Below are 26,137 nucleotides of genomic sequence, written 5' to 3' on the forward strand. Positions count from 1 at the left end.
TCTCCCTCTCTCTCCCCCTCCCTCTCTCCCCCCTCTCAGAAATCAGTAGAACATTAAAAAAAATAATAAAAGTAATGAAACTAGTTCCATTATATCTTCTTGCCTTTTTTCCTCCTGTCATGCTTTCTGATTAGTTAGTTTCAGAAGTTAGACTCATGTTCAGAATACCTCATAATGAGCCTACTGTCATGTAATTTTACAAGTTAGCATAAAGATCATCTGTTACAGTACCTCTCACTTTATAGGTGAGACAGATACTGCGAGAAACCGAGCTACTTGTTTAAGATCATTTAAGTGATCCAGTGGTCCTGGCCAAGGCTGAACTTTGGAGCCACCTGTAAAGCTTTTAAAAAATATAGGTGTTTAGGCACCATCTCTAGAAATTATGTTTTAATTGATCCTTACAAAACCCCTTCAGATGATTATGATGAAACATAATCCCACTTTTAAAGTGAATCATTTGCATCGGGGTCTGTGATGAGAGCCTGGAGGCTGCTTCAGATTCTGTCTCCCTCTCTCTCTGCCCCTCCCCTACTCACATTCTGTCTATCTCTCTCTCAAAAATAAACATTTAAAAAATTTTTAAATAAAGTGAATCATGTGCCTTTTTTTTCTTTTAAGTTTATTTATTTTTGAGAGAGAGTGACAGAGCACAGGGGTGGGGGCCGGCGGGGGGTGGAGGGGGAGAATCCAGCAGANTTCATGATCTCGAGGTTTCTGAGTTTGAGCCCCGCTTTGGGCTCTGTGCTGACAGCTCAGAACCTGAATCCTTCTTTGGAATCTTGGCCTCCCTGCCTGCCTGCCTGCCTCTCTCTCTCTCTCTCTCTCTCTCTCTCTCTCTCTCTCTCTCTCAAAAATAAATAAACATTAAAAAAATCTCTTCTGGTGAGCAAGTAAATTTTAATTACTGCATATTTTTGTCCTAAGAAAAAACAGCTAAACAGTTGACATGTGTTGGACTTTAAAACTTATAATCCATTAAGAACCATTGTGATTTTGCTGTGTTAAAGCACTTACTCATTAAGTGTTAAACTTCACATTATGAAGAACAGAATCATAGGGAAATTTTGTTTCAACTAAGTATTTTTTAATTTTGATAAAATATACATAACACAAAATTTACCAGTTTAACCATTTTTAATTGTACAGTTCAGTGGTATTAACTATGTTCACATTGTATAACCATCTACAGAACTCTGTACCCACTAAATAGTAACTCTTCATTCTGCCCCTCTCCCCAGGCCCTGGTAACCACCGTTGTACTTTCCATGAATTGAACTTCTCTACATATCTCATATAAATGGAATCATAGAGTATTTTCCTTGTGTGACTGGCTTATTTCCCTTAGCATAGTGTCTTCCAGGTTCAGCCATGTTACGGCATGTGCCAGAATTTCCATCCTTTTAGAGCTGAATAATATTCCATTGTCTCATCTAGTTATAGATAGTATGTAATGCAAAATGTGGTATCTGCATATTTGCAGATTTGTTTTTGTATTTGTTTGGGGTCTTACTTTCTTTAGTATTGTAATCTTGACTGTTTAGAACATAACTAAGGATTAACTAAATCTCAGAATAGATGGATGAGTTTGATGAATAGCTACTTAGAGCCAAGCTTTTTCTTATTTTACATAAGATTCTAATGATATTTGTAGTTATTTTGTTTTTAATAATAGAGGCCATCTATTGGAAGGGGAAGAATTAGGCATTATAGAGGCAAAGAGAAAGGACCTTATTAAAAAGAGCCAGGATAAAATTTATTTAGATCAAAAGTAAGCATCAAAACCTCAAAAAGCAGATGGGTTTGCTACCATTTAGAATGAGGCTTAAATAGCACTGTAGCAACAGAGACCTTAAGAGGGCATGGAATGTTAATTGTTATATCAATCACAAATAATCTGAAGGGAAATAGTAAATGAGTGTAATACATTTAAATTACATTTTAATCTAGATTGGGGTTTTAGAATATTAATAGTTTGCAGAGTGTTATATTGCCAGTTTAAAAAGTTATAGGGCTAAACACAAGACTCTTTAAGAGGGAGTGAATGCTCCTAGTATTTTTTTTTCCGTCCCCTGTCCCACCTTGCGCAGTCTTTTCAGTACATGCTGAACTAGCTCAACTCAAACAAGAAAGTTATTTTGGTGATGCTTTTAAATGACAAATGCTTTAAAGTTATAACCATGGAACTTAAACTGTGAAGTTTGGTGAGGAGTAATTAAATGGTTCTCTTTTTTTAGTAACACATTTTTTATATTTCTGAATAGTGGCTTCTATTGGTTCTTTTTTGTAGTGACTTGATAACAAACTGTTAGCTGAAAGCTAATTAAGGTTGTTAATATAGATGCTGTCATCAGCTTTGAAAGAGTAACACAGTGATTCAGATTGCTAATACTGATCGTTATTATGTTACTGTTACTTTACAAAATTATTTTCAGGTTTCAAGTTTGTGATAGTATTATGTTTATAGCCTCTTGTAACAATACTCTACTTACAGACCAGGCAATAATATTATCATCATGATTCATTATTCTACTTTTCAAATGTGTTTAGCCCAAAGCAGTGACAACACCAGCACCAGCTACAACGCAGCAGTCCAGCCCTGCCACCACTACCACAGTTAGCTCCTCCACAGCTCCAGCTGCCGTCCAGGTCCCAGCCCCTGCTCCTGCTGTGGCTCCCGCTCCTACCCCTGCATCCATCACTCCAGCATCGACGACGGCATCTTCTGAACCTGCGCCTCCTAGTGCAACGAAACAAGAGAAACCTGCAGAAAAGCCAGCAGAAACACCAGTGGCTACTAGTCCAACATCAACTGACAGGTAAGAACTGTATTCTAGGAAATTGTATCCCAAAACGTGTTCATATTAAGAACTTCACGCACATAGGGGCTCCTGGGTGGCTAGGTCAGTTAAGCGTCTGACTTTGGCTCAGGTCACAATCTCATAGTTCGTGAGTTCAAGCCCCATGTCAGGCTCTGTGCTGACAGCTCAGAGCCTGGAGCCTGCTTCAGATTCTGTGTCTTCCTCTCTCTCTGCCCCTTCCTGCTTGTGCTCTCTCTTCTCTCTCTCTCGAAAATGAATATGAATAAACATTAAAAAAAATCATGCATGTATTTGTTTTGATTATTGTGTTGATCATACTTTGTTTCTACACATTAAACTCACACTAAAACTGATTTTTGTGGGGCGCCTGGGTGGCTTAGTCGGTTAAGCGTCTGACTTTTGATTAGGTCATGATCTCGCGATTCGTGGGTTCGAGCCCCGCGTCGGGCTCTGTGCTGACTGCCAGCTCAGAGCCTGGAGCCTGTTTCAGTCTGTGACTCCCTCTCTCTCTGACCCTCCCCTGCTCACGCTGTCTCTCTCTCTCCTAGAAATAAATAAAACATTAAAAAAAAAAACTGATTTTTGTGCCTGTTTAACAATTTTCATAATCCCAGTTTTGTGTACTTCATTTTCCCCCCCGGGGGAAGGGAGAACGTTCCAGAGTCATTCTTCAATTTGTGTAGAAAAATTAGGAAATACAAATACCCCCCCAAAAAATTCTAACAATTACTTGATACTTTGTTATAGTTTGACATGTTACAAATACCTTGACACTGCCCCAACTCATTTTTTATATTGATTTTTTTTCCCTGATCATTTGTCATTTCTATTGTAAACATCTTCCATTCCACTAAATACTTCCATTTGCTGCATAGCATTGTGTTTGGATCTGAAATTTGTTCATGCTTAACCTCAGAAAAGTAACATCTTTGGGTATTTTCCTCATCTGTAAATGTATGGATGACAAAGACACTATCTCCTAGAGTTGTTATAAGGAATAAATGAAATAATGAATATAAAAGGTGTAAAATAGCACATGGTACGCAGCACTAAGTATCAGCTCTTGTGGGTAGTTCACCAACCACCTTTTGTTGAACATATGGATTGTGTCATTTTTCCACTGTTTTATCTATGTTTCTGTGGACTTTTGTAGAAATTTAAGTTTTGCCTGTGTAGATCTTTAAAACAAAAGAAAAAGTGCTGAGATATATGAGGAGCAAGAAATAATTTCTTCTAAGAAGTTAGCAAGATTGCTAAGTAATTTATGACTAAAGATTTTTCCCCCAATGTCAAATAAAAGAACCAAAGCAAGTGCTTTAGTTCTCTTGGCTGGAGCTTGCATGGAGAATTCCTGCTTTATCTGAGAGCATGGATTGTATTAAATCCAGCATGCATTGGCACTGGAGCTGTTTGTGTTTTGTAACTTTAGTACAGCTTGGGACCTCAGTGGCAATAGAGTCCTTGGAATCAAAACCAGACAGAATGGAGATCTATACAGGAATTGGAAACATGTACTGGAAGGGAAGCATGTTTGTGATAAATACAACAATGATCAGGAAAAAAAATAGTTTTTATTTTAGCGTTTTACCTTTATGTTTGATTTCTGTGTCTGATCCAAGTCAACCATGTTTGGAGGGATTTGAGTCATCTGGTTCATTGCTCACTTTAGGCCTCTTGTCAAGGAATTAAATATTTCCTGTATGCCTGCCTGCCTCACTTTGCCTTAGTTTAGGCATTCTGAGATACTGTCACCTAACTGGATGCTTCTCCCATGTACATTTAGAAATGCATTCAACACTCTTACCTAGTAGGAGACAACCAGACTCAGGTTAAGCTGTTCTATCAAAAGGTTGTTGGTCCATTCCATGTAGAGGAGGGGGAAGTTAACAAATTTAACACATTGGTTTCCATATTACTTAAACATTGTGAATGTAATTAAATATATCTTTATTCAGTACAGTATAGCCTGTTTTCTTACATGTTTTTAGCTCTTTGAAAAGCTCATAGTGAGAATTTCATAACTGATTGGTATGATCTCTTTTTAAAATTTCCTGGAGGTACAGTTTGATGTACCCATTCTCAGGATTCAGGATTACCTTTTCAGACCTACAGAGGTTGCGTAAATCAGTAGATGATCAGTGATCCAGAGAGCAGATGCTAGAGCTACTTACTTGGTTGGGCTTTGTACGCCAACTGTTAATCTTATTTCCCCAGATTATCACCTTAGAGAAGGATAACAGAAGGATGAGAGAAGCTCAGAAAACTGGCTGCTTAAATGTGCCTTAGTCCTTTCATCTGCTGTAAAACATTTAGTGTCCTATGAAGCACAAAACTTAGATAATTATTAGGAAATACACTGGTATCTATTTGTGGGACATCAGAAAGTTTATTCATCACCCCTGGCCTCACATTTCATTATTAGTCATTTGTGTCTTTAGGCCAGTTTTGTTCTTTAAAAACTACCAATTACAATGCAAATTCTATTTGTAGATATCTACCTTAGAGAAACTGTGTGCACAAAGACTTTTAATTTGTAAGTAAAGACAAATTGGAACCAACCTAAATACCCCTTAATAAGAGAATGACTTGACCTGTAATTTATTCATATTAAAGAGCAGTGCTGCTCAGTAGGCAGCATCAGCATCACTGGGAGTTTGTTTGAAATTAAAGCCTTGACCTAAATCTGAATTCTCTGGGGGCAGATCCTAGAAATCTGTATTTTAACAAGCTCTCCCAGTGAATTTTTAGGCTTCCCAAAGCTTGAGAAGCCCTAATATACAATACTACAGGCCAGTTAAAGTATGTAGTATATATGCATATTGAGTGAATGTGGTTTCAAGGCTTTGTTATCAAGTGAGAAAAACAGATTACAAAACAGTATGGGCAGTAACCATCAACCAAAGAAAAGCCACAAAACATCATATATTTTTTGGGTATGTGTAGTAATGTGTAGAAAAACAGTAACAAAGGAACAGCACACTGATAAGCAGTTTCCTCTGCAGATGGGGAAGGAGAAGCAGGGAGGGAGAGTCAAGGTTGAAGAATGGCAGTCCGATCTCACCTCAGTCTGGTCTGTGATGTGAAAAAGGAAATTTTAAAGCAGTGTGCAAAACAGCACAAACTGTTCTGTAAAAGAACTGTAGGAAAGTACACTAGTCCTACCATGTAGTAAAATGTACTCTACGTGGTAACAATTCAACAGTTTAGAGTGGCTCTTTCTAGAAAGATGGCTCATTTAAATAGATAGTATTCTAGAAACAGACCAGAATACATACCAGGGACTTCATGTAAGTTAAAGTTGTGATTTCAGACCACTGTGAGGAAAATGCTGTTGGGGTTAAGGTCTAGCCAAATGGAAGGGGAGAGATGGATCACTCTAGATAGATAAAGTGAAACCACAAAACAAGAGAATAGGGAGAAATGAAAATCTTAATCAAAAAAGTTATAAAAGCAGCAATTGATTAATTTCACCATAGAATTTAAAAGTTGAAAACCAAACTTTAGTAATAGCTTAATTTGGCCAATTAAATGGAATGCTATGCGTTTCAGGAAAAATTGAGATAGTTGTAGTTATGCTGACGTGAGATAATTAAGTTAAATGAAACACCTCTAAAAGTAAGACCCAACTCATTGTTACACAGAAACAGGTAGTGGTGGTTGTTCCCCAGGTTGGGGTCTTGGGCAGGAGAATTACTTTTCCTGCATATGTATATTCTTTCCAAAGCTTTTTCCTTCGGTACATGTTAGCCTTACTATCTATAATGAAGACACTTTAAAATTATACCAGACAAGTAGTTTAATCATAATAATCATATTGGACGCTATGATGCCAGGCACTTTGCTAAACACTTTACCGGCAGTAACCCTACATACCTACTACATACATACAACTTTGGGATACATGGATATTATTGCTGACCCCATTGTATTGATGAGGAAACTGAGGCTTAGAAAATAATTTATGAATTCAAACTTAGATATTCTCCTTGCTCTTGCTATGCTACAGTATTTTCTCAGATCTGAAGTCTACTGGGTTTTATTTTTTAAATTGGGAATAAGTGTGTTGTGTTGTATGTACAAAACTGCTAACGGCTCCCTTTACTACTGTTGTAAACTTGAATTTATTTTTCTTTGGCCTGCTCTTCCTGGTCGTTCATAATTTTTTTTGTCTACCTTGTTTTCCAGACTCCTCTTCTGCAATTGCCTAACAGAAACTTAGTCCTTTTAAACTGGTTTACTTTCGGTTACAACGTGGATTTTGTCACACCTCTCCATTTCTTGCTTATGCTGTGTTCCTTGACTTGAATGCCTTCTTTCAGTTTCTGTGTTCAAAACTTACCTATAAGATCTAACTGAAATTCTGTTCTGTAAAGAGTTCCCAGGCCTTTCCAGCCTAATGTGGTTTCTGCTTTGGCTATTTATCATGTACAGGTTTTCCCCCACTATTTGAAAGTAGAGAGTTCCTATGAAACCTTTTGTAAAAGCAGAAATAGCATAAAGCAAAGAAGCAATTACCATTAATATGGAAAAAGTTTTGATCAGACCCAAAAAATAACCTCCGTGGCTTTTCTGATACCTTAGGACACACCTTGCTAGTGGTGCACACAGGAAGATCCAATAAAGCACAGATGCACACAGACGCAGTTCAGAGTCAATAGTGGCTTGATCCCAAGATGCTGGGTCTAGTTCCATTTGAAGGAGCTTGGCGGGGCCACTTGCTTCTCTGGGTGTACACCTCTATAAAGGCTTGCTGCAAAGCAAATGACACTGTTTTCACTTACCTTGTAAAAGAAAGAAATCCTCTTTGGATTTCTTCTAGCTAGTGAAGACAACTATTAATGTAGATCTTTTGTAAAACCCAAGTGGCAAAATGTGAACTTTGGGAAAGTGGGGGATACTTGAATCGTTTGGTATTTCTTCCACTGTGGCTTGTCTTATTTAACTTCTCATGTAAATTATTTCAGGGAAATGGTTGTGCATTATCTGTTTTGTATTCCTTAAGTAGTAAGCAATCTGGTTGTTGTTTTACATCTTTGGACATTTAAAATGATGCATTTGCAGCAGAGTGAGTATTAAGATTGGAAATGTTATGGATAAAGCTTTAGAGATTAATTTAGAGACAGTGTAGCTAGACTTTTACATTTAATTAAAATCAATCTCTTTACATATTGGACAGTTACTAAACTTTAAGTTTTATATACTTTCTGAAGTATGATTTTTTAAAAACCTTTTGCAGTACGTCAGGAGACTCTTCTCGGTCAAATCTTTTTGAAGATGCGACAAGTGCACTTGGTAAGTGTCTCCGTTGTAAATAATCTTATCAGAGGGATCATTTTTCTAGGTCGTGTGTTCATCTTCATGGTTACTTATGATCAAGTTGCTAAATGGTTTAGATCATTGTTCAGTTAACGTTTCTAAAGACTTTGTAAATTAATGTGTTATTGAATCCTTTAAATTGTACTGCTGTTATTAGAGTTAAGTATGTTCTTTTAATTAAAGCAGATAATTTTCCAAATGTGAATTTTAAACATGGTCTTAACAGAGTTTGAACTGTGTACAGGTTTATTACAAAATGTTTTTGAAACCGGTACCGAATGTTACTAAATCTGTCTCATATCTCATCTTATTCTCCTCCAGCCTTTATTCCAGTTTGTAACCCTGTAGGGTCCCACCTGTATCTCGCTGCTTATGTTGTACTTTCAGTGAACATACCTTTCTGTCTCAACTTTTTTTTTTTTAAGTTTATTTATTTTGAATGAGAGAGAGTGGGGAAGGGGCAGGGAGAGACAGGGAGAGAGAAAATTCCAAGCAGGCTCTGAGCTCTGTCTCATAAATCATGACATCATGACCTGAGCCAGAATCAAGAGTTGGCTACCTAATCAACTGAGCCACCCAGGTGCCCCAGCCCAATTTTAAATTTAACTGTTTTGGATAACTCTTTTTCATCTCCCCTTCACACTGTCAAAATCAGTTTTGTTTTTTGCCTGTTTTTCCATTATAACACTTCTGGTGCCTTTGCTACTGTGCCTGCTGATTATTGGTCTATTGGCTGGGCACCTCATTCCTCCCCTTTGGTACTATTCTGTTATTGGAAATGGTAGGGAGGTAGAAGACTGGGAACAGGTGGGAACAACAGCTTCAATCATGTGGGCTTCTAGATTCTTTGCTCAGTTAGTTGCTGCAGAAGCAGGATTCCAACAGCAGTATCACCTCATGAGATCTTGGGTGGCTTCTGACCTAATTGGACTAAAATTCCATGATCCTCTCGTTGCGATGGAAATGGCATCTTGGCTGCCCATAGCATGTAGGGGCAAAATGTTATAGATAATCAACCTAATTAAGGTCACTGCATGTACCACACCCACATCTTTACTGTTGTCTGGGACTGCTCTGCTGCCAAAAAAAAGTATAAGTTAGTATTCAAACAGGGAGATGCTTAATCCTAGGAAGTCCTTACAGAGATACTGAAAGGACTAGAGGAGATGACCCAGAAACTGGTGATGTGCTCTCCACCCGCAGAGCTGGAGCCGACTGTCACTTGCCCCTGTTACTGCTGAACTGTCTGGCTACCCCCACTGCTGCCTTAGTTGGAAAGCATGGTGCTGACAAGCTCTAGCTGCTGCTACTACGCCTACACCTCTGAAGGCGATGTCTTATGTTTATGTCTTCTGTCAACCTGTACAACTTAGGTCATGGGACCCCTTTACTCTTTAATTTACCCAGTCTTTATGTAGATACCCTGCTCCTTTAACTTTTCTTTTATGGCTTGTGACACTACTCTTTTCTTGATCCATGCCTCTGACTATTCCTTTTCAGGCTTTCTAGTTAATTCTTTTTATTTTACCTGACCCTTAAATATATGGATTTTCTGCAGTTCTGCTCTAGACCACAGTTCAAAGTTCAAACTGGAAATGGCAGATACCACCCATATACTATAATGATTCCCAAAATTATAACCCCAGTACACATCTCCCTCTGAGCCTCCAGATTCAGATGTGAACTGAATCATTCTTTACACTGTCAACAGGGAAACTATAACCTCCATAAACTCTTTAGGTTCCAAACAGAGTCCTGTTTTATTCTCCCATCCAGTTCTTATCCTTTGTTCCTCATTGCTTGCACCATCATCTCTACCAAACGTTGGCATCGTCCTTGATCTCCCTGCCTCTCTTGGCCTCTTGAGCCCAGGGTACTGACAATCCTTCTTTCTAATGTCTCTGGAGTACTTGTTTCCAAGGCACGTGACTGCCTTAATTCACATCCTTACCTCACTAATACTCCTGCATTATTCTCTCCTACTTGTCAGTGCTCTGTTGTAGTGGACTTTATAAAAGGCTGATCTAATGCGGTTATTGTTCCCTTTGTAGTTTCTTGTGACCTGGAAGATAAGATTCTTAATGACACATAAAGGTTCTTCATCACTACTACTTTTAGTCTCATTAGCTCTCTCTCTTGTTTTGTCCATTGTCCCTAGTTTTCTTATGAGTAGCAAACTGCTTATAAGCATTTATTTTTGGTTTTTTATAACTTGATTAATTAGGAGGCCTGATTTTAGGAGGTGTGGCATGCTGACTTGGTTTGGGGGCTCTGGAGTCTGACAGCCTGTGTTGGTCTCTGCACCATGACTTAACCAGCCATTGATGCCATGATCAAAATAAACCATTCTCATGGAGTCATCGTGAGATAAGTGAGAAACACCATGTTAAAATAGTGTAGTTCAGGTACCCAACAGCTCTTAATTTCTTTTATCTTGATGCTAATTTCTGAATCTGGGAACTAGATTACTCAAAGTATATTGGCACTTGAGTGGCTTTGTGCTAGAAGTATATGAATAGGTAATTAAGAAAATAAAAATCTATTAACAAGCCCTCTATGAAAGGAAAAGTCCTTACTCTAAACAAGATATCAGATGCCACCTTAGCTCAATGATATCTAGGGTTTTTTAACTATACTTTCATAGGTAATAAATGCCTTTTGAAAATTCTGCAGAAAGTGATTCAACTGGGAAAGCGTGTCACTGTGCCAAGGAAGTGGTGATGCAGAATGAGAGGGTCCCTTGCACGGTTGAACTTTTCATTCATATGGAGTAAAGAAAGAAGGGTGAGACATACAGTAAATTGCAAATCATGATTAATGATTTTAAAGAACTAATGGCTTCTATAAAGAAAAACAGAGGTGCTTATACTTTTGGTAGTCAGGCCGTAATCTATGAGACTGTAACATTTAAATTGGGAACTGAAGCCTGCAGGGGAACTGGCCCTCCAAGAAGCCTGGTGTGTGTAGAAGTTCTGGGGCAGGTTTTAGAAGGTATGACTTATGAACTAGAAAACATCAGTGTGGTTGGAGTATGGTGTTTGAAGATAGTTGGGAACCCAAAAGGAGATAAGGTTTTCTTTTTAAAAGCTTGCTTTTCCAGCCATGTGAAGAAAGAGTTGTAGTCTGGGGGGGGGAGGGCAGGAGAGGAAGCAGGGTGTGAACCAGACCAGAAACTTTTGTGGTCTGGTCTTAAGTGAAGGCAGTGGAGAAAGGGGGAGCCTAGGGAGTTTTGCATCGTAATTCAAAGGGAGAATCTGCAGATATGCTGCTAGATGAGATGCGAAAGACAAAGGGAAGGAAACTGCAATCTCCGTTTTCTGGTTCTGGTGCTTGTGTGGAAGGAGGTGCCATTTATTGAAATGGAGAAGGCAGATTGGTAGTGGTAGGGCACATTTGAGGGAGAAACCGTAAGAAATCAAAGTCACATGTCAATAGTGGTTGAGGAGTGAGTGGAATGTCAGAAGTAGACACAGCCCATGCAGACAGCTGTGGCTAGAAAGGGAAGGGAGCAGACAGATGGGCCAGTTTCTGAAAGAGGGATCCAGATGAGGCCATGGGGACATGCTTCTGTTTTTAGGATGACGTTCTAGGATATAGTTAACTGCTGATCAGGATAATTAAGTGGAGAGTGAAGGGCAAGAGGTAGAAAAGAGAGAAGATAACCAATGGGTCCAGTTCTTTGAGGAGACGAGAAAGGGAATAGTACCCAGAACACAAGTGGAAGTAGAAATGGCTTAAGTAAGGTAAGTTTAGTGTAGAGACTTGGCTTTCTTTCAGAGTGTTGTCTGTTGTCTGACATTTCCATGAAGAGCAAGTTTGGGTCAGAGACAGCCTGTAGGAAGTGATTCCTGGAATAGTGCTTGGGGCTTTGCACCAGCTCTGTATGGTATGTGAAAGTCTAACTTTCCAACTTCTAACCTCCTTTTTCCCTATGCTTGGATAATAAAAGGTGTCAAGGGAAAACTGAACTTGTTATAGCCAAATCAATTGCTTGAAATGTCCCTCCTACTTGTTTTCAAAAATGAGTTCATCTGTCTCTTCCAGGTTGCCTTCCCTGACCTGCTAATTCTGTCCTATATTTGTGCTACATTTGTACCTGATATTTTTATTGTACTTATAAGTTACCACATACTTCCTGGTGTGAGACAACACAGATTTGTTGTTATGGTACAGTAGGTTAGAAGTCTAACATGGTACTCACTGAACTAAAATCAAGGGGCTAAATCTCTGGGCTACAATCAGGGCTGCATTCCTTTCTGGATACTCTAGGGGAGAATTTGTTCTATGTCTTTTCCAGGCTTCTGGAGGCTGCCCTCATTCCTTGGCTTATAGCCCCTTCCTCCTTCATCAGAGGCAACAGCATAGAATTTGTGACGTTGCCTCTTTTCTCTTGTCCTTACATCTGTTTCTCTGACCCTCTCATCTGTTTTCCTTCTGCTTTGAAGGACTCTTGTGATTACATTGGACCCACCCAGATAACCTGGGATAATTTCCCCCATGTTTAGTCAGCTGATAAACAACCTTAATTCTGCTATGCCTTGTAAACCTAACATGTTTATAGATTCCGTGGATTCACAGGTGGCATTATCCTACCTGCGCATATATGTAGTTTGTGCTGTTGTTGCTCTTTGTATTCCTAGCCCTGCATTGCCTGAAACATTGTATACACATGCACCCTCAAGAAATGTGCAGAAAATGTCTATTTATTAAATGTTTCCTTTCTTTCCTCTCCCCCCATCCCACACACCTTTTCTTAGTGACAGGTCAGTCTTACGAGAATATGGTAACCGAGATCATGTCAATGGGATATGAACGAGAGCAAGTAATTGCAGCCCTGAGAGCCAGTTTCAACAACCCTGACAGAGCAGTGGAGTATCTTTTAATGGTGAGAAATATTTCACTTCATTCATTCTACTTTAAGACTGAAAGCTCATATATTTTAAAGGAACAGTAACAGTTCTCAGAAAAATGGTAATACATGCTAATAATTTATATAATGCTTTTTTCTTAGTATGTTAACATTTTGTATTAAAAAGATGTAGTCTCTTCTAAAAGATTTTTATGTGATTTTTTAATTAGGAAACAACATGGCTAAATGAGTTATAAAATTGGCTATGCACTTAGAGCAGTACTTTCTACCCTATTCATGTCATAATGATAGGTTGTGTGTTTGGAGGGTGGAAATAGATTTTTTTTTTACTCTAATCTTCCATTTTAGTAGCTTTTTGACAGCATACTGCTGGGTATACTACTTAAGGCAAAAATATCAAATTGGAAGCCCATGCCCAATTTTATTTGTCTTGTACTATGTACATTTTTGTAATTCATTGACCATCTTTTGAAAATTGAAAGATTTCACTTATAAATTCAGATAGCTGGTTTGTCTGGACAACTTGGATACAGATTTTTGCAAGGGTTTAGATCTCATAGACTCTTTAATTCACTATATTCCCATCCATTCCCTATTACCTGACATAGCATTGTGCATTTAATGTAATGTAAAATGTTATGTTATTTGCTTGGTTCACTAGTATTTGAATTGTCAGCTTGTTTATTATAGTTAGTAGCAGTCAGGGGAATTTTGAATAAGTTCTTGTCTTTTACTAGCATAAAATTTTGGGAAATAGGTTGCTGTGGACATGGTCTGAAACCTTTGGTATTTATGACAGTGAGTGTCTGTTAGTTTACAGATGTGGCATGGGCTAAAGTAATAGTATAGAATTTTGGAATAACATTTAATTGGCTTTTTAACAATCTGGGGCTCCTGGGTGGCTCAGTCAGTTAAGCGACGACTCTTCATTTCAGCACAGGTCATGATCTCACGGTTTGTGAGTTCAAGCCCTGCATTGGGCTCTGCACTTACAGCGTTGAGCCTGCTTCAGATCCTCTGTCTCCCTCTCTCTGCCCCTCCCTACGTCCTCCTCTCTCTCTCTCTCTCAAAAATAAAAAAAATGAAAAAAATTTAAAGTCTTAACATTTTATTCCATAATTGTCTTCGGTGTTTTACAGTATTATCAAGTTCTGAGTTGCTTTAAATATTATCTTAGAAATCCAGAATCCTAACTCTTTGGGGAATATAGTCTACAGTTTAATCTATTTGTTTCCAGGTTGTACTTTTGTTAGAAACTCCATTTCAGACTGTAGTTTCAGGAGAGTCAAAGTCAAGAATGAGTAACTGTGCTGCCTCCACCAGTTATGTGCCTACTCATTTGCATGTGAGATTCACACAACCTTTTCTTACTATATCATTTCCTCTTTTGAATTCTCTTTTCCATTGCCCTCTTGATGAAAGTCTTTGTAATTTAGGAATCATTTTGGATTGATAAGTATTGTGAGTCTGTTTGTGGTACCCCTCCCCCCAAAAACGAAACTCCATATTCTATTTAAGTATTACCTTTCCTTTTATGGAGTGACTTAAATCCACTCCTGTGTGGAATTCTGCATTAGTTTAATAGTAGCAGATATTTTAATCTAATAATAGATTTGAAGTTTTGAGGTATAAAAAATAGATCACTGTTTTCAAAGTTGCTACTACTTTTTAGCATAAAATGCAAATGAATAGATACAAGTTCATGAAACACTTTATATTTTTAAATATTTATGTTTTTTTGAGAGAGAAAGAGTGGAGGAGGGTCAGAGAGGGAGAGAGAATCCCAAGTAGGCTCAGCTTTCAGTGCAGAGCCCATTGTGGGACTTCAATCCCATAGACCTTAGATCATGACCTGAACTGAAATCAAGAGTTGGATGCTTAACTAACTGAGCCACCCAAGCGCCCCATTTCATGAAATAGTTTAAAGTGTTTTTGACAATTCAGTGTTCAATTCATAGACTGAAAAGGGTCACCTTTAACTGTCACTAGTTTTTGAGACTTCTATAGCAGTGATTAACTTCTTAGTTTAACGTTTGAGAATTTGATGGAGGCTTTGGACCCTCATTCTGCATATAGTTTGAATTGATGGATTCTCCAAAATGTTTGTTTCTAATGCTTGGAGGGACAGCTAACACAGGCAGCCATTATCCTTAATGCTGTTCGTTTAGCTTATTTGTAGGTTTATGATCTTGACTTCCGATTTTTATTGGGAAATGGAAGAATTTACCATTACCATGTCTTACCTAAATGTAATAGTTCCTTCCTCATTCTCCTCCTTTCACAATCTGTGTGGATTTCATAAAGATTTTTAGTATGTCTTATATGAAAAGTCTTATAAATCATGCATCACAATAGTGTTCCAAAAGTCTCAGTGCAGTTTTGTTTTTGTTTTTGTTTATGTTTTTTGTTTTGAAGCAGTGAGAGACAGAGCACGAGTGGGGGAGGAGCAGAGAGAGAGGGAGACACAGAATCTGAAACAGGCTCCAGGCTCTGAGCTGTGAGCACAGAACCCGATGTGGGGTTCGAACCCACAAACTGTGAGATCATGACCTGAGCCGAAGTCAGATGCTTCTCCGACTGAGCCACCCAGGCGCCCCTCAGTGCAGTTTTAAGTTATAACTTCAGAAGACGAGCAGTACAAACTTAGAAAAAGCATCACTTAAATACTGAAATATTTAAGGTTTTTTGATAACTACCTCTGTGAATTTTGAATAATCCATTTTAATTTTTTGTATGCGATACTTTCAAATGACACTTTCTCAGAACCAGAACCATGGATCAATAGAGGAGACCCTTCATCCTCGGCTTCTCTTGCCACCTGCTCTGTCTCCATTAGGTTTTTTCCCAGCAGTCATTTCAGAGCTGCACGTTCACGTCAAAACCTGCTTCTTTGGATAATTTTAAGGCTAGGTTTATAAGTGCAAACCTTTCTATCACTGAGCTGGTGAAAGTTTTCTATGAAGTTTGAAAATTAGGGTGATGTGTAGCATAAAAACCAAATGTGTCCAATTTTAATAAGATTTGTATTGATACTTTGGTTTTTTAATGGTGGCCTTTTAAAGCAGTACATTATTACTTAATATGCAAGTTTAGAATCTTTGGTGTTAGGTGTAACCTGTTTTGCTATATGTAAACATCATTTTGTGGCTTCTGTTTTAAATTCCAAATCTCTACACCTTAGTAAAATAGCTATTAAGTGTAAGTAGCTATTTAAATTTAATAAAATTGAAAGTATATATATTAAAAAGTTAGTTTCTTTAGTAACGTTAGCCAGATTTCGAGTTCTCAGAAGTTACATGTGATTAATGAGTATCTTTTAAGTCTGTTTATATATTTTGAGAGAGAGCACGCACATGAGTGTGGGAGAGGTTAGAGACAGAGGCAGAGCAAGAATCCCAAGCAGGTTCTATACTGTCAGCTCAGAGCCTGACATGGAGCTTTATCTCAAGAAATTTGAGATCATGACCTGAACTAAAATCAAGAGTCAGAGGCTTAATTGACTGAGCCACTTACGTGCCCTGTGATTCATGAGTATTTTATTGGACAGCGCAGAAAACATTCTCATCATTATGGAAAGTTCTGTTGGACAGTGCTGCCTTATAGCAGTATGGGTTCTTCTACACCACACTCAGGTCATTTATAATCTAACTCAGATATATAAAGCTTTCAGATAAGTCTTAATCCTTTACTATTATTTCTGTTTTTTTATTTATTGAGAGAGAGGACGACAAAAGGGGAGAGAGACAGAGAGAGAGAGAATCTCTAAGCAGGCTCCATGCTTAGCATGGAGCCTGATGTGGGGCCTCGATCTCACAACTATGAGATCACAACCTGAGCTGATATCAACTGAGCCACCCAGGTGCCCCATCCCTTTACTTGTGATCGAAGCAGACATCTGTTTGATGCTTCTGGAAATTAGACAAGCACGTTAAACAGATGAATAAATCTTTTACTTTGTGTAATATTTAATTTTGAATGACAGGATATTTTAAAGCTGGGAAATTGTATTATAGGGGATCCCTGGAGATAGAGAAAGTCAGGCTGTGGTCGACACCCCTCCAGCGGTTAGTACCGGGGCTCCTCAGTCTTCAGTGGCTGCTGCTGCGGCAACTACGACAGCGTCGACCACAACTGCAAGTCCTGGAGGTAAAGTGGGGTGTTTGGATGGGGAGGAAACGGTCCTGAATTTTTAGTATAAAATTAATCTGAAATACCTTTGAGGTGAGATTCTTTCCTGGAATATTTGGATAACTCTTCAAACAAGTTCTCTGTCCATTAATGTTAGAGAAGGGCCTAAAACAAATTCTTTCAAGCAGTTATTCAGTACATTCTTGCTGAAACATTAGCACTGTAGTTCTGGCAAAGGGCACATTCTGTTTAGCCTATGCCAAGGAAGAGATGGTTCCCAGTTTGCATTTTGTGTTACATTCTAGAGCTATTCAGAATGTTTGCTCACCTTGTCTCTTCTCTCCCTGTAAATGTCAAAAGAATGTATAATTTCAAAACCAGTAGGAACTTACTGGTTATTCTACAGCCAGCGAAATAAAACACTGAGAGAATAGAAGACTTCTATCTAAAGGTGAAAGCCAAGCTTGAATTTAGCTGTCTTCACTGGCCAGCACCCACCCTTCATTGCCAAACGCGTGACTGCAGAGGAAAGTCTGGAGCCTGTGGTGGACCCAAGAGTTACTTTGTTCTCTTTTATTCTTCATTCTGTGTATAGTATAGATAAAGTAATTAAAACTGTTAATTTTGAAGAGGTCCTGCTTAGATGCTTCTTAGAGCTTTTAGCTTTGCGTAGGACAGTAAGCTCTGGTTGACAAAAAGCCCCCTGAACACTTTGTATGCAGGCTTCCAGAGGACAGGCTTTTCATTTCTGCAGAGCTGGCGGCATAAGAATGGAAAGAAGAGGCCCCAGCTTTGGTTCAGATTTGGGCTGCCGTCCCATTTAGCTGCACTTACTGGGTTCACTTCCTTTCTGAATCTCATTTTCTTCATTTGTAAAACCAGTGTGGCACAAAGAAGGAGCAATATTCATGTTATGTGGCCATTTTAATTTGGATGATTTTTCTTCAGTACTTTAGGAAATAACATCTAAAAAATTATTCATATTTCATCGATAATCTCAAATACATATGCAGTTTGGGTTTCTTGTAATATAATCAGACAACCACCGCTACACCAGAAAGTTGCAGTTCTGTATTTTATTTGGTATCCTTAATATTTATTATTGCCATGGGATTTTGAACTAAAGAGTTCTAGATGTAGTATTAAGTGGTCTTACAGCTTATTTATCTCAAGCTTCTATAGATTATAAATGTTTGAAGTTTAATGGTAATAACCAAAGTCGTCTTTATAATTTAAGTTTGTATTAAAAAAAACTTCTGATCTGCATATCTGAACACTTAACTTCTAAGCATTATGTTCTCTCTCTCTTATTTGGTTTAGAATTTTCCAGGAATTCAAGCATAGGTTGTTTTTTGGGGGTTTTTTTCCTTGAGGGTTTGGGTTGTATTATAAAGTAAGCAGGTTTTTTGGTTTTGTTTGTCCGGGGTATGTATTTTTCTTAGGAACAGTTTTAGTACTTTTTATTTTGATAGAGTACATCCAGGTCATAAATTCTCATTGTTTGATAATATCAAGTGCTCAGGACACTTGTGGGAAAATTTTGTTCTTTCAGTGTTCTATACTCTACCTATGCTAATAGGAGTAATTCCTGTAGTATAAGACTTGCAAGTTGGTGCAGTCCAAAGATCTTTTTTGTCATTATTTCCTTATATACACATCTGAGAGCTCATCATATTTACTTGTCAGTGTTTGCTGTCTAAAATTATGATTGAATCAGCTCTTTGTATATGTGATTGCTACTTTGATTTAAAAACATTTGTGTATTTTAGGACATCCCCTTGAATTTTTACGGAATCAGCCTCAGTTTCAACAGATGAGACAAATTATTCAACAGAATCCTTCCCTGCTTCCAGCGTTGCTACAACAGATAGGTCGAGAAAACCCTCAGTTACTGCAGGTAACTGTTGAATCAGTTAATTTCAAAAGTGGGTTTATAGAGTATATCATATTTTCTAAAAGTCCATGAGAACTCCCTTCCCCTCCACATGCTCTAGAAACTGTTATTCTGAGCTGCCCTCAATAGAATATGCTATAGATCAGATATACTAATAAGAGAGTCTGGGGAGTGGGGGGGGTGGAGGTTGGGTTGATTTAAGTTGGTCAAATAGTAAGTTTGAAAACACTTTATTAAAGAATATGAGAAACTCTGTAGCAAAGAAACTTTTCATGAATCTTTTTTCCCAGACTTACTATTAGTGAAGTACTGTGTCTTAGAAACATACTTGTGGACTTATGAATGCTCAAATCATGAGGTATTTGAGCTTCATGCAGCATTGTACTGCCTGCTAGTGTGGAAGATACATACATTCTGTTTCTTTTTATAGATCCCCCAAGCAATTTTTTAAAATTGATTTGGGGGGAACAGGAATTTGAACTCTTTTAATTCCCGAGTTTCTTTAATAATATACAAGAAATCACATCCTTCCAAGGATTATGTAATCCAAAATCATTCTAAAATATGGCAGTTGTACAGTACTAGCTCTCTCTTTTACTTGTATTTAGAATTCTTAGTTTCCTGAAGATACTTCTATCATTGTATTGTTTTTTTTCTGTCCTTCAAATCACCACAGCAAATTAGCCAACACCAGGAGCATTTTATTCAGATGTTAAATGAACCAGTCCAGGAAGCTGGCGGGCAAGGAGGAGGGGGCGGAGGCGGCAGTGGAGGGATTGCGGAAGCTGGAAGTGGTCACATGAACTACATTCAAGTGACGCCTCAGGAAAAAGAAGCTATAGAAAGGGTGAGTTGAAGTAAAACTAAAAATTGAGTTCCTTAGTCACACTAGCCACATTTCAGATGCTCGGAAGTCACATGGAGCTAGAGGCTCCTTCATTGGATTGCACAGGTATAGATTATTTCTGCCGCCAGAGGTAGTTCTGTTGGACAGAGCCAAAAAGAGCATTGTCTGAAGGATTGCAGTAAAGACTGTGTATTTTTGTCCCTGCTCTTGCATCTTGTCCTTTGTGAAGCCAAGGGACTAGAAGTGAATACTACTCTAACTTTCTAAAATAGTTACAAATACAGTAAGAAATTAAAGATTTCATTTATGTCTTAACATTCACGAAGACCGTGATCTTAAATTGTATGCTTAATGCAAGATTATCCATTTTTTATATTCTAAATTTTACTTCACTACTGCCCCAAAATATAAAAGAGATATGTATATGAATTCTGTATAAAAAACATGTACATTAAACATCAGCACCTGATACTGTTTTTCTGTTTCCATCCTTCATGGGTCAGCCAGTTCACATTGAGGTACTGCATATAACTTAGTTTATATGATACATTGACAAGTCATTCATTTTTCTCTGGGCTCCATGGTTAACATTTGTAAATAGGGACACAGTACCTGCCCTGTCCTATTTTACAAAATGTTTTGAGATGGATCTGATAAAGTACATTTTAACTTAATACTTAGAAAAATCATCTGGGAGATAATTTGTCCATATTTATGATAAAAATATATAAAGTGTTCAAGGTTTATAACTATATGTTTCTTAAAAGATACTTTATATATCATGCTTATGTTTTCCTCCATCAATTAACATAAGTGAGTGAATGACACTTGCGTCAGTTCAATATCAATTTTTTTTTTTAATAGTTAGGGTTAGTTATCAGTTCTTCTTCATTTCTGTTTTGGAGAAGGAATGTTTTCTTTTGTTGCTTGTGGTTTTGGTGTTATACTAAGAGAAGTTGCCTAACCTAAGGTCAAAAGATTTACTCCTATCTTTTCTTTGAAGAGTTGTACAGCTCTTATTTTATTTAGATGTGTGATTTATTTTGAGTTACTTTTTGTTTATAGTGTGAGGTGTAGGAGTCTGGATTTTTATTTTTCTTTTGGCATGTGGATATCCATTTGCCTCTGTACCATTTACTGAAAATTCCACTCTTCTCCATTGGATTGTCTTGGTGTCCTTGTTGAAAATCAACTGCCCATCATTGTGAGGGTTTACTGGGCTTTCATTTCTGTTCCATTAATTTTTATGTTTGTCCTTATGCCAGTACCTCACGGTTTTGATTACTGTGACTTTTTTTTTTTTTTTTGGTAGTAAGTTTTGAAATCTGTTTTTTCCTTTCTCAAGGTTGTTTTGGCTCCTCTGGATCCCTTGCATTCTGTATGAATTTTAGGATCAGCTTGTCTGATTTCTGTAAGAAAAGTGAAAAAAATAAAAAAACAAAACAGGCTAAGGTTTGATAACTTTTTTCTGCAGATCAGTTTGGAGAGTACTCATTTATTGTGTTTCTTGAGGTTCCTATTTACAGAATATTATTTGCACATAGGCATAGTTTTACTTCTTTTCCAGTATGGATGCCCTTTATTTCTTTTTCTTTCTTACTGTGTGTGTGTGTGTGTGTGTGTGTGTGCGTGCACGCGCGCATGTGTATGTGTGCATGTGCCTAAATGCCCTATCTGTAGCTTCCTGTGTGTTGTTGAATAGAAGCGTTGAGAGCCAACATCTTTGTCTTGTTCCTGGTCTTAGGAGAAGGTATCAGTCTTTACCCATTAAGTATGATGTTAGGTATGAGTTTTATTAGATTCATTATTTATCGGGTTGAGGAAGTTCCTTTCTATTCTAGTTAATATTGAGTGTTTTTATTGCAAAAGGATTATTGGATTTTGTCAGATGGCTTTTATGTATTTATTGAGATGATCATGTAATTTTATTCCTTTTCTATTAGTATGCTTTAATACAGTGATTGACTTTTGTATGTTGGACCAACCTTGCATTCCTAGGATAACTCCCACTGGTCATACTGTATAATCTTTATTATATTTTGGTCTGATAGTGTTTTGGAAGGAATATCGGTCTGTAGTTTTCTGTGTATGTGATGATTTTGTGGAGTTAGGTGTCAGAGTAATACTGGCCTTAGAAAAATAAGGAAGTATTCCCTTTTTCTATTGGTTGGAAGAGTTTATGAAGAATCCGTGTTAATTCATTCAATGGTTGGTAGACTTCACCAGTAAAATTATCTGGGCCTGGCTTTTCTTTTTGGGAAATTTTATGATTACTAATTTAATCTCTTTATTTGTTATAGGGCTATTCAGATTTTCTGTTTCTTGAGTCAATTTTGGTGGTTTTTGTCTTTCTAGGAATTTGTGTGTTTCATCAGAGTTATCTAATTTGTTGGCATAGAATTGTTCACAGTATTTTCCTTTGGTAGTTTTTATTTCTATAAAAAGTAATGTTCCCACATCCCTGATTTTTATAGTAATTTAAATCCTCAGATTTCTCGTTTTCCCTGTTTAGCTAAAACATTTGTCAGTGTTGTTAATCGGAAGAAAACAAGAGCCAACTTCTGGTTTTATCGATTCTATTTTTCTAGTCTCTATTTACTTTCTCTCTGATCTTTATTATTTTTCTCCTTCTGCTTGCTTTGGATTTAATTTTCTCTTCCTCTTTTCTAGTTTCTTAAGGTAGAATCTTAGGTATCTATTTTAGAGCTTTCTGAATATAGATAGCTACAGCTATAAACTTCCCTCTAGGCACCGCTTCAGCAGCATCCCATAAGTTTGGGGCTGTTTTCATCCATCAGAGTATTTTCTGACTTTCTTTGTGGTTGCTTCTCTGATCTGTTGGTTAAAGATTAGGTTAATTTCCACATATTTTGAACTTCCTAAATTTCTTTCTGTTACTAATTTCAGTAATCATGCTATTGTGGTCAAAGAATGTACTGTGTACAATTTTAATCTTATTAAATGTATTGAGGCTAGTTTTATGGCCTAACATGGTCTTTATGGAGACTGTTTGATATATACTTAGAAAGGACATGCAGTCTTCTGTTGTAAAGTATTCCGTAAATGTCTGTTAGTCTGTTTGGTTTATAATGTTCACATCTGTTTCTTTGTCAGTCTTCTGCCTTGCCTGGTTGTTGTGTCCAGCATTGAACATGGAGATATTGACATGTTCAGCTATTCTTGAATCATTTGTCCCTTCAGTTCTGTCAGTTTTGTTTCCTGTCTCTTGGGGCTCTATTGTTACATGTATTTATAACCAAAGTATTCCTGTGTTTATCATCATATAATGTCTTTGTTTTTAGTAACAGTTTTCAGTGTTAATGTGTATTTTGTCTGATATTAATAGAATCACTCCAGCTCTTCTTTTGTAACTGTTTGTATAGTGTATATCTTTTTCCATCCTTTTACGTTCAGCATATTTGTGTCTTTGAATTTATAGTGTGTATCTTGTAGAAGCACATAGTGGGGATCGTGCCCTATCTTCTACTTAAGCTAGTAAAGTTTTAATCTGGACAAGAACTGAGTACAAAATCTGTTTTCAGTTTTTTCTTCTCCTTTCATGGATGAATAGTTAATCATGCTGAATTGAGACTTTTTTTTTTTTTTTAACATTTATTCATTTTTGAGAGACACAGTGAGCAGGGGAAGAGCAGAGAGAGGGAGACACAGAATGTGAAGCAGGCTCCAGGCTCCGAGTTTTCAGCACAGAGCCCAACAGGGGCTAGAAAACCCACAAACCGCAAGATCATGATCTGAGCTGAAGTCGGATACTTAACCGACTGAGTCACCCAGGTGCCCCTCTTTTTTTTTTTTTTTTTAATGAAAGGCGATTTAGATGATTGAGGAGAGGGTTCATAAAAAATATTTGGCTGACAAATATATAGTCTCAGGTGAGTTAGATAATTGATTATTAAGTCACAAGTGATTTTTTAATAGACTAGGAAAACAAAATTAAGTGGCTGGTATCACCATTTAAAATGCTAGAAAATTTAAGCACATATAAATAGAACACCATATGTCTTGATCTCAAAGTATATCCTATAATACTGATCACCTGTTTTTTTAGTATGAAGTATTTGGTATGGCAAGGAGATCAAGAGTGATAGTGAAGGACATGACCTTCTTTACAAATAATGAAGTAAGCTCCTCTCCAGTTGCTTTCATCTGTATCTTTACCCTTTATATACTCAAAGCTAATTTATAAATTTCTATAGGGTCATTTATTTTTAAGCCATCACAGGTAGCAACTAATTTTTAAGATTAATGCTGGTGAGTGTTCGCAAAGTATCTGTTTGTATAATAGCTTTAACAAGAAAGAGACTTTTGTAGGTGGTTGATAAAGGGTCTAAGTTCCATCTAGCTGCTTGGGTTGGATGGTGAATCCATACTCAGGCATGCGTTCATGTAACATTTTCAAGAGCTTTTTTGTGTCTTTCATAGTTTTAGGTCATGATCTGTCAGTACTGCTGTGCTGGAACCTATGTTTTCTCTCTTTTCTTACAGTTAAAGGCACTAGGATTTCCTGAAGGACTTGTGATACAAGCATATTTTGCTTGTGAGAAGAATGAGAACTTGGCTGCCAATTTTCTTCTACAGCAAAACTTTGATGAAGATTGAAAGGGACTTTTTTTTATCTCACACTTCACACCAGTGCATTACACTAACTTTGTTCACTGGATTGTCTGGGATGACTTGGGCTCATATCCACAATACTTGGTATAAGGTAGTAGATTGTTGGGGGTGGGGAGGGAGGGATCTAGGATACAGGGCAGGGATAAATACAGTGCATGTCTGCTTCAAGTAGCAGATGCCGCAAATCCACACAGTGTGTAAAATATTATACAACCAAAAATCAGCTTTTGCAGGTCTTTATTTCTTCTATAAAACAGTAGGTAACTTTTCCTAGGTTTCACTCTTTCTAGTGTACTAGATCCAGAAATTTAGTGTAATGCCCTGCTTTATATTTCTTTGACTTAACATTGGTTTCAGAAAGAATCTTTGCTACCTAGAATTTACAGTCTCTATTTCATGGCAACACTGGATAATGGCTTTGTGAAATTGAAAAAATTTTGGAGCAATTGTAAACAGAAATGCCAAATTATTGATGGTTATTGTTGCTGCTTCAAATACATATTGAATTAATGTGTAAGAAAGCCCATTCTTTCATGTTAAATACTTGGGGGTAGGGAGGGGAGAAAGGGGAACCTTTTCTTAAAATGAAAATAATTACTGCTATTTTAAAATTTCTTGATCATCGAATGTGAGACCCTTCTAACATGATTTGAGAAGCTGTATAGGCAGTTATTTTCCTGTTTACATTTTTTTTTTTTTTTTTTTTTTTTTTTTGGTTTGGTTTGGGGAAAAAATTGGTAGGTGTCTAATTACTGTTTACTTCATTGTTATATTGCAGTAAAAGTTTTAAAACCACCATTGCATGTTTGCTTTTGATGTATCCCTTTGTGAAATTAGCACTTTGGGGCCAATGGAGAAATGCAGCATTCACTTTCCCTCTCTTCCCCATCCCTCTGCAGAGATGTGTTTGTCAATAAGTCGTGAGTTCAAATTGCTGCCTTTTTTTAAACCCACAAAATGCTGATTCAGTTGAAAATTAGCTAATGTTTCAAAACTGGGTTTCTGATATTTGTAAGTGTTTTTCCTTATTAGATAAGAATATATGACCATTAAAGTCATTAGGATTCTATTACTTTCAAAAAAAGGTGGATAAAAGTATAAATCCAGCATCTTTTATTGCATTGGAAAGACTGGCATAATCTTTTGGAAGGGTTGGGAGATGCAGCTGGAAAAGTACTTTGGAAAATATACAATCAAGAATATCTCATGGCATATTAAAAGAAAATCTCAATAGCAGTGTTGGCTTTTATTTGGATTTTTTTCAGCTCTTTTTTTTATTAGACTCTTCTACATTGGCATATTACTGGATCATAAAGAGGGGGAAAGTATCTACTTGTTTCGTTTTTCAAATCTTTTTCTCCTGAATATAAACAAGACTGTTTAAAGAAATAATTTTTTTCCCCTACCATCTGATACTGAGTACAGAAAATGAATTTGCACAGATTTCTCCCTGCATAATCGCTTGCAATAATCCTTAGCAAAGTTTGGAGGGGACTTTGAAGCTTTGACGTCATGCACTCACACCTGTCTCTTATGAAAATAAATGAAGCCATGACTTCTCCCCACAGTGTTATGTAGTTTCATCTCCATGCTTATACCTTCAATCCAGCAGACCTTTGGACTTTGTA

The 26,137-nt window shown here is 37.3% G+C and overlaps 1 protein-coding gene across 1 annotated transcript in view; it reads left to right on the top strand.

The window, feature by feature from the left end:
• The window catches only part of RAD23B (RAD23 nucleotide excision repair protein B), a 44,796-nt gene extending 19,051 nt beyond the window's left edge, over window positions 1–25,745 (top strand). The window contains exons 4-10 of the mRNA XM_077769759.1: window positions 2,551–2,819; window positions 8,059–8,114; window positions 12,896–13,023; window positions 17,022–17,154; window positions 18,906–19,033; window positions 19,707–19,877; window positions 24,381–25,745. Of these exons, the coding sequence (XP_077625885.1) occupies window positions 2,551–2,819; window positions 8,059–8,114; window positions 12,896–13,023; window positions 17,022–17,154; window positions 18,906–19,033; window positions 19,707–19,877; window positions 24,381–24,494 (999 nt within the window). The 3' untranslated portion in view covers window positions 24,495–25,745. The remainder of the gene's footprint in view (window positions 1–2,550; window positions 2,820–8,058; window positions 8,115–12,895; window positions 13,024–17,021; window positions 17,155–18,905; window positions 19,034–19,706; window positions 19,878–24,380) is intronic.
• The last annotated feature ends 392 nt before the right edge of the window (window positions 25,746–26,137 follow it).

This window comes from Crocuta crocuta, unplaced genomic scaffold, assembly GCF_008692635.1.
Source record: "Crocuta crocuta isolate KB4526 unplaced genomic scaffold, BGI_CrCroc_1.0 scaffold95, whole genome shotgun sequence".
Classification (NCBI taxonomy): Eukaryota; Metazoa; Chordata; class Mammalia; order Carnivora; family Hyaenidae; genus Crocuta; species Crocuta crocuta.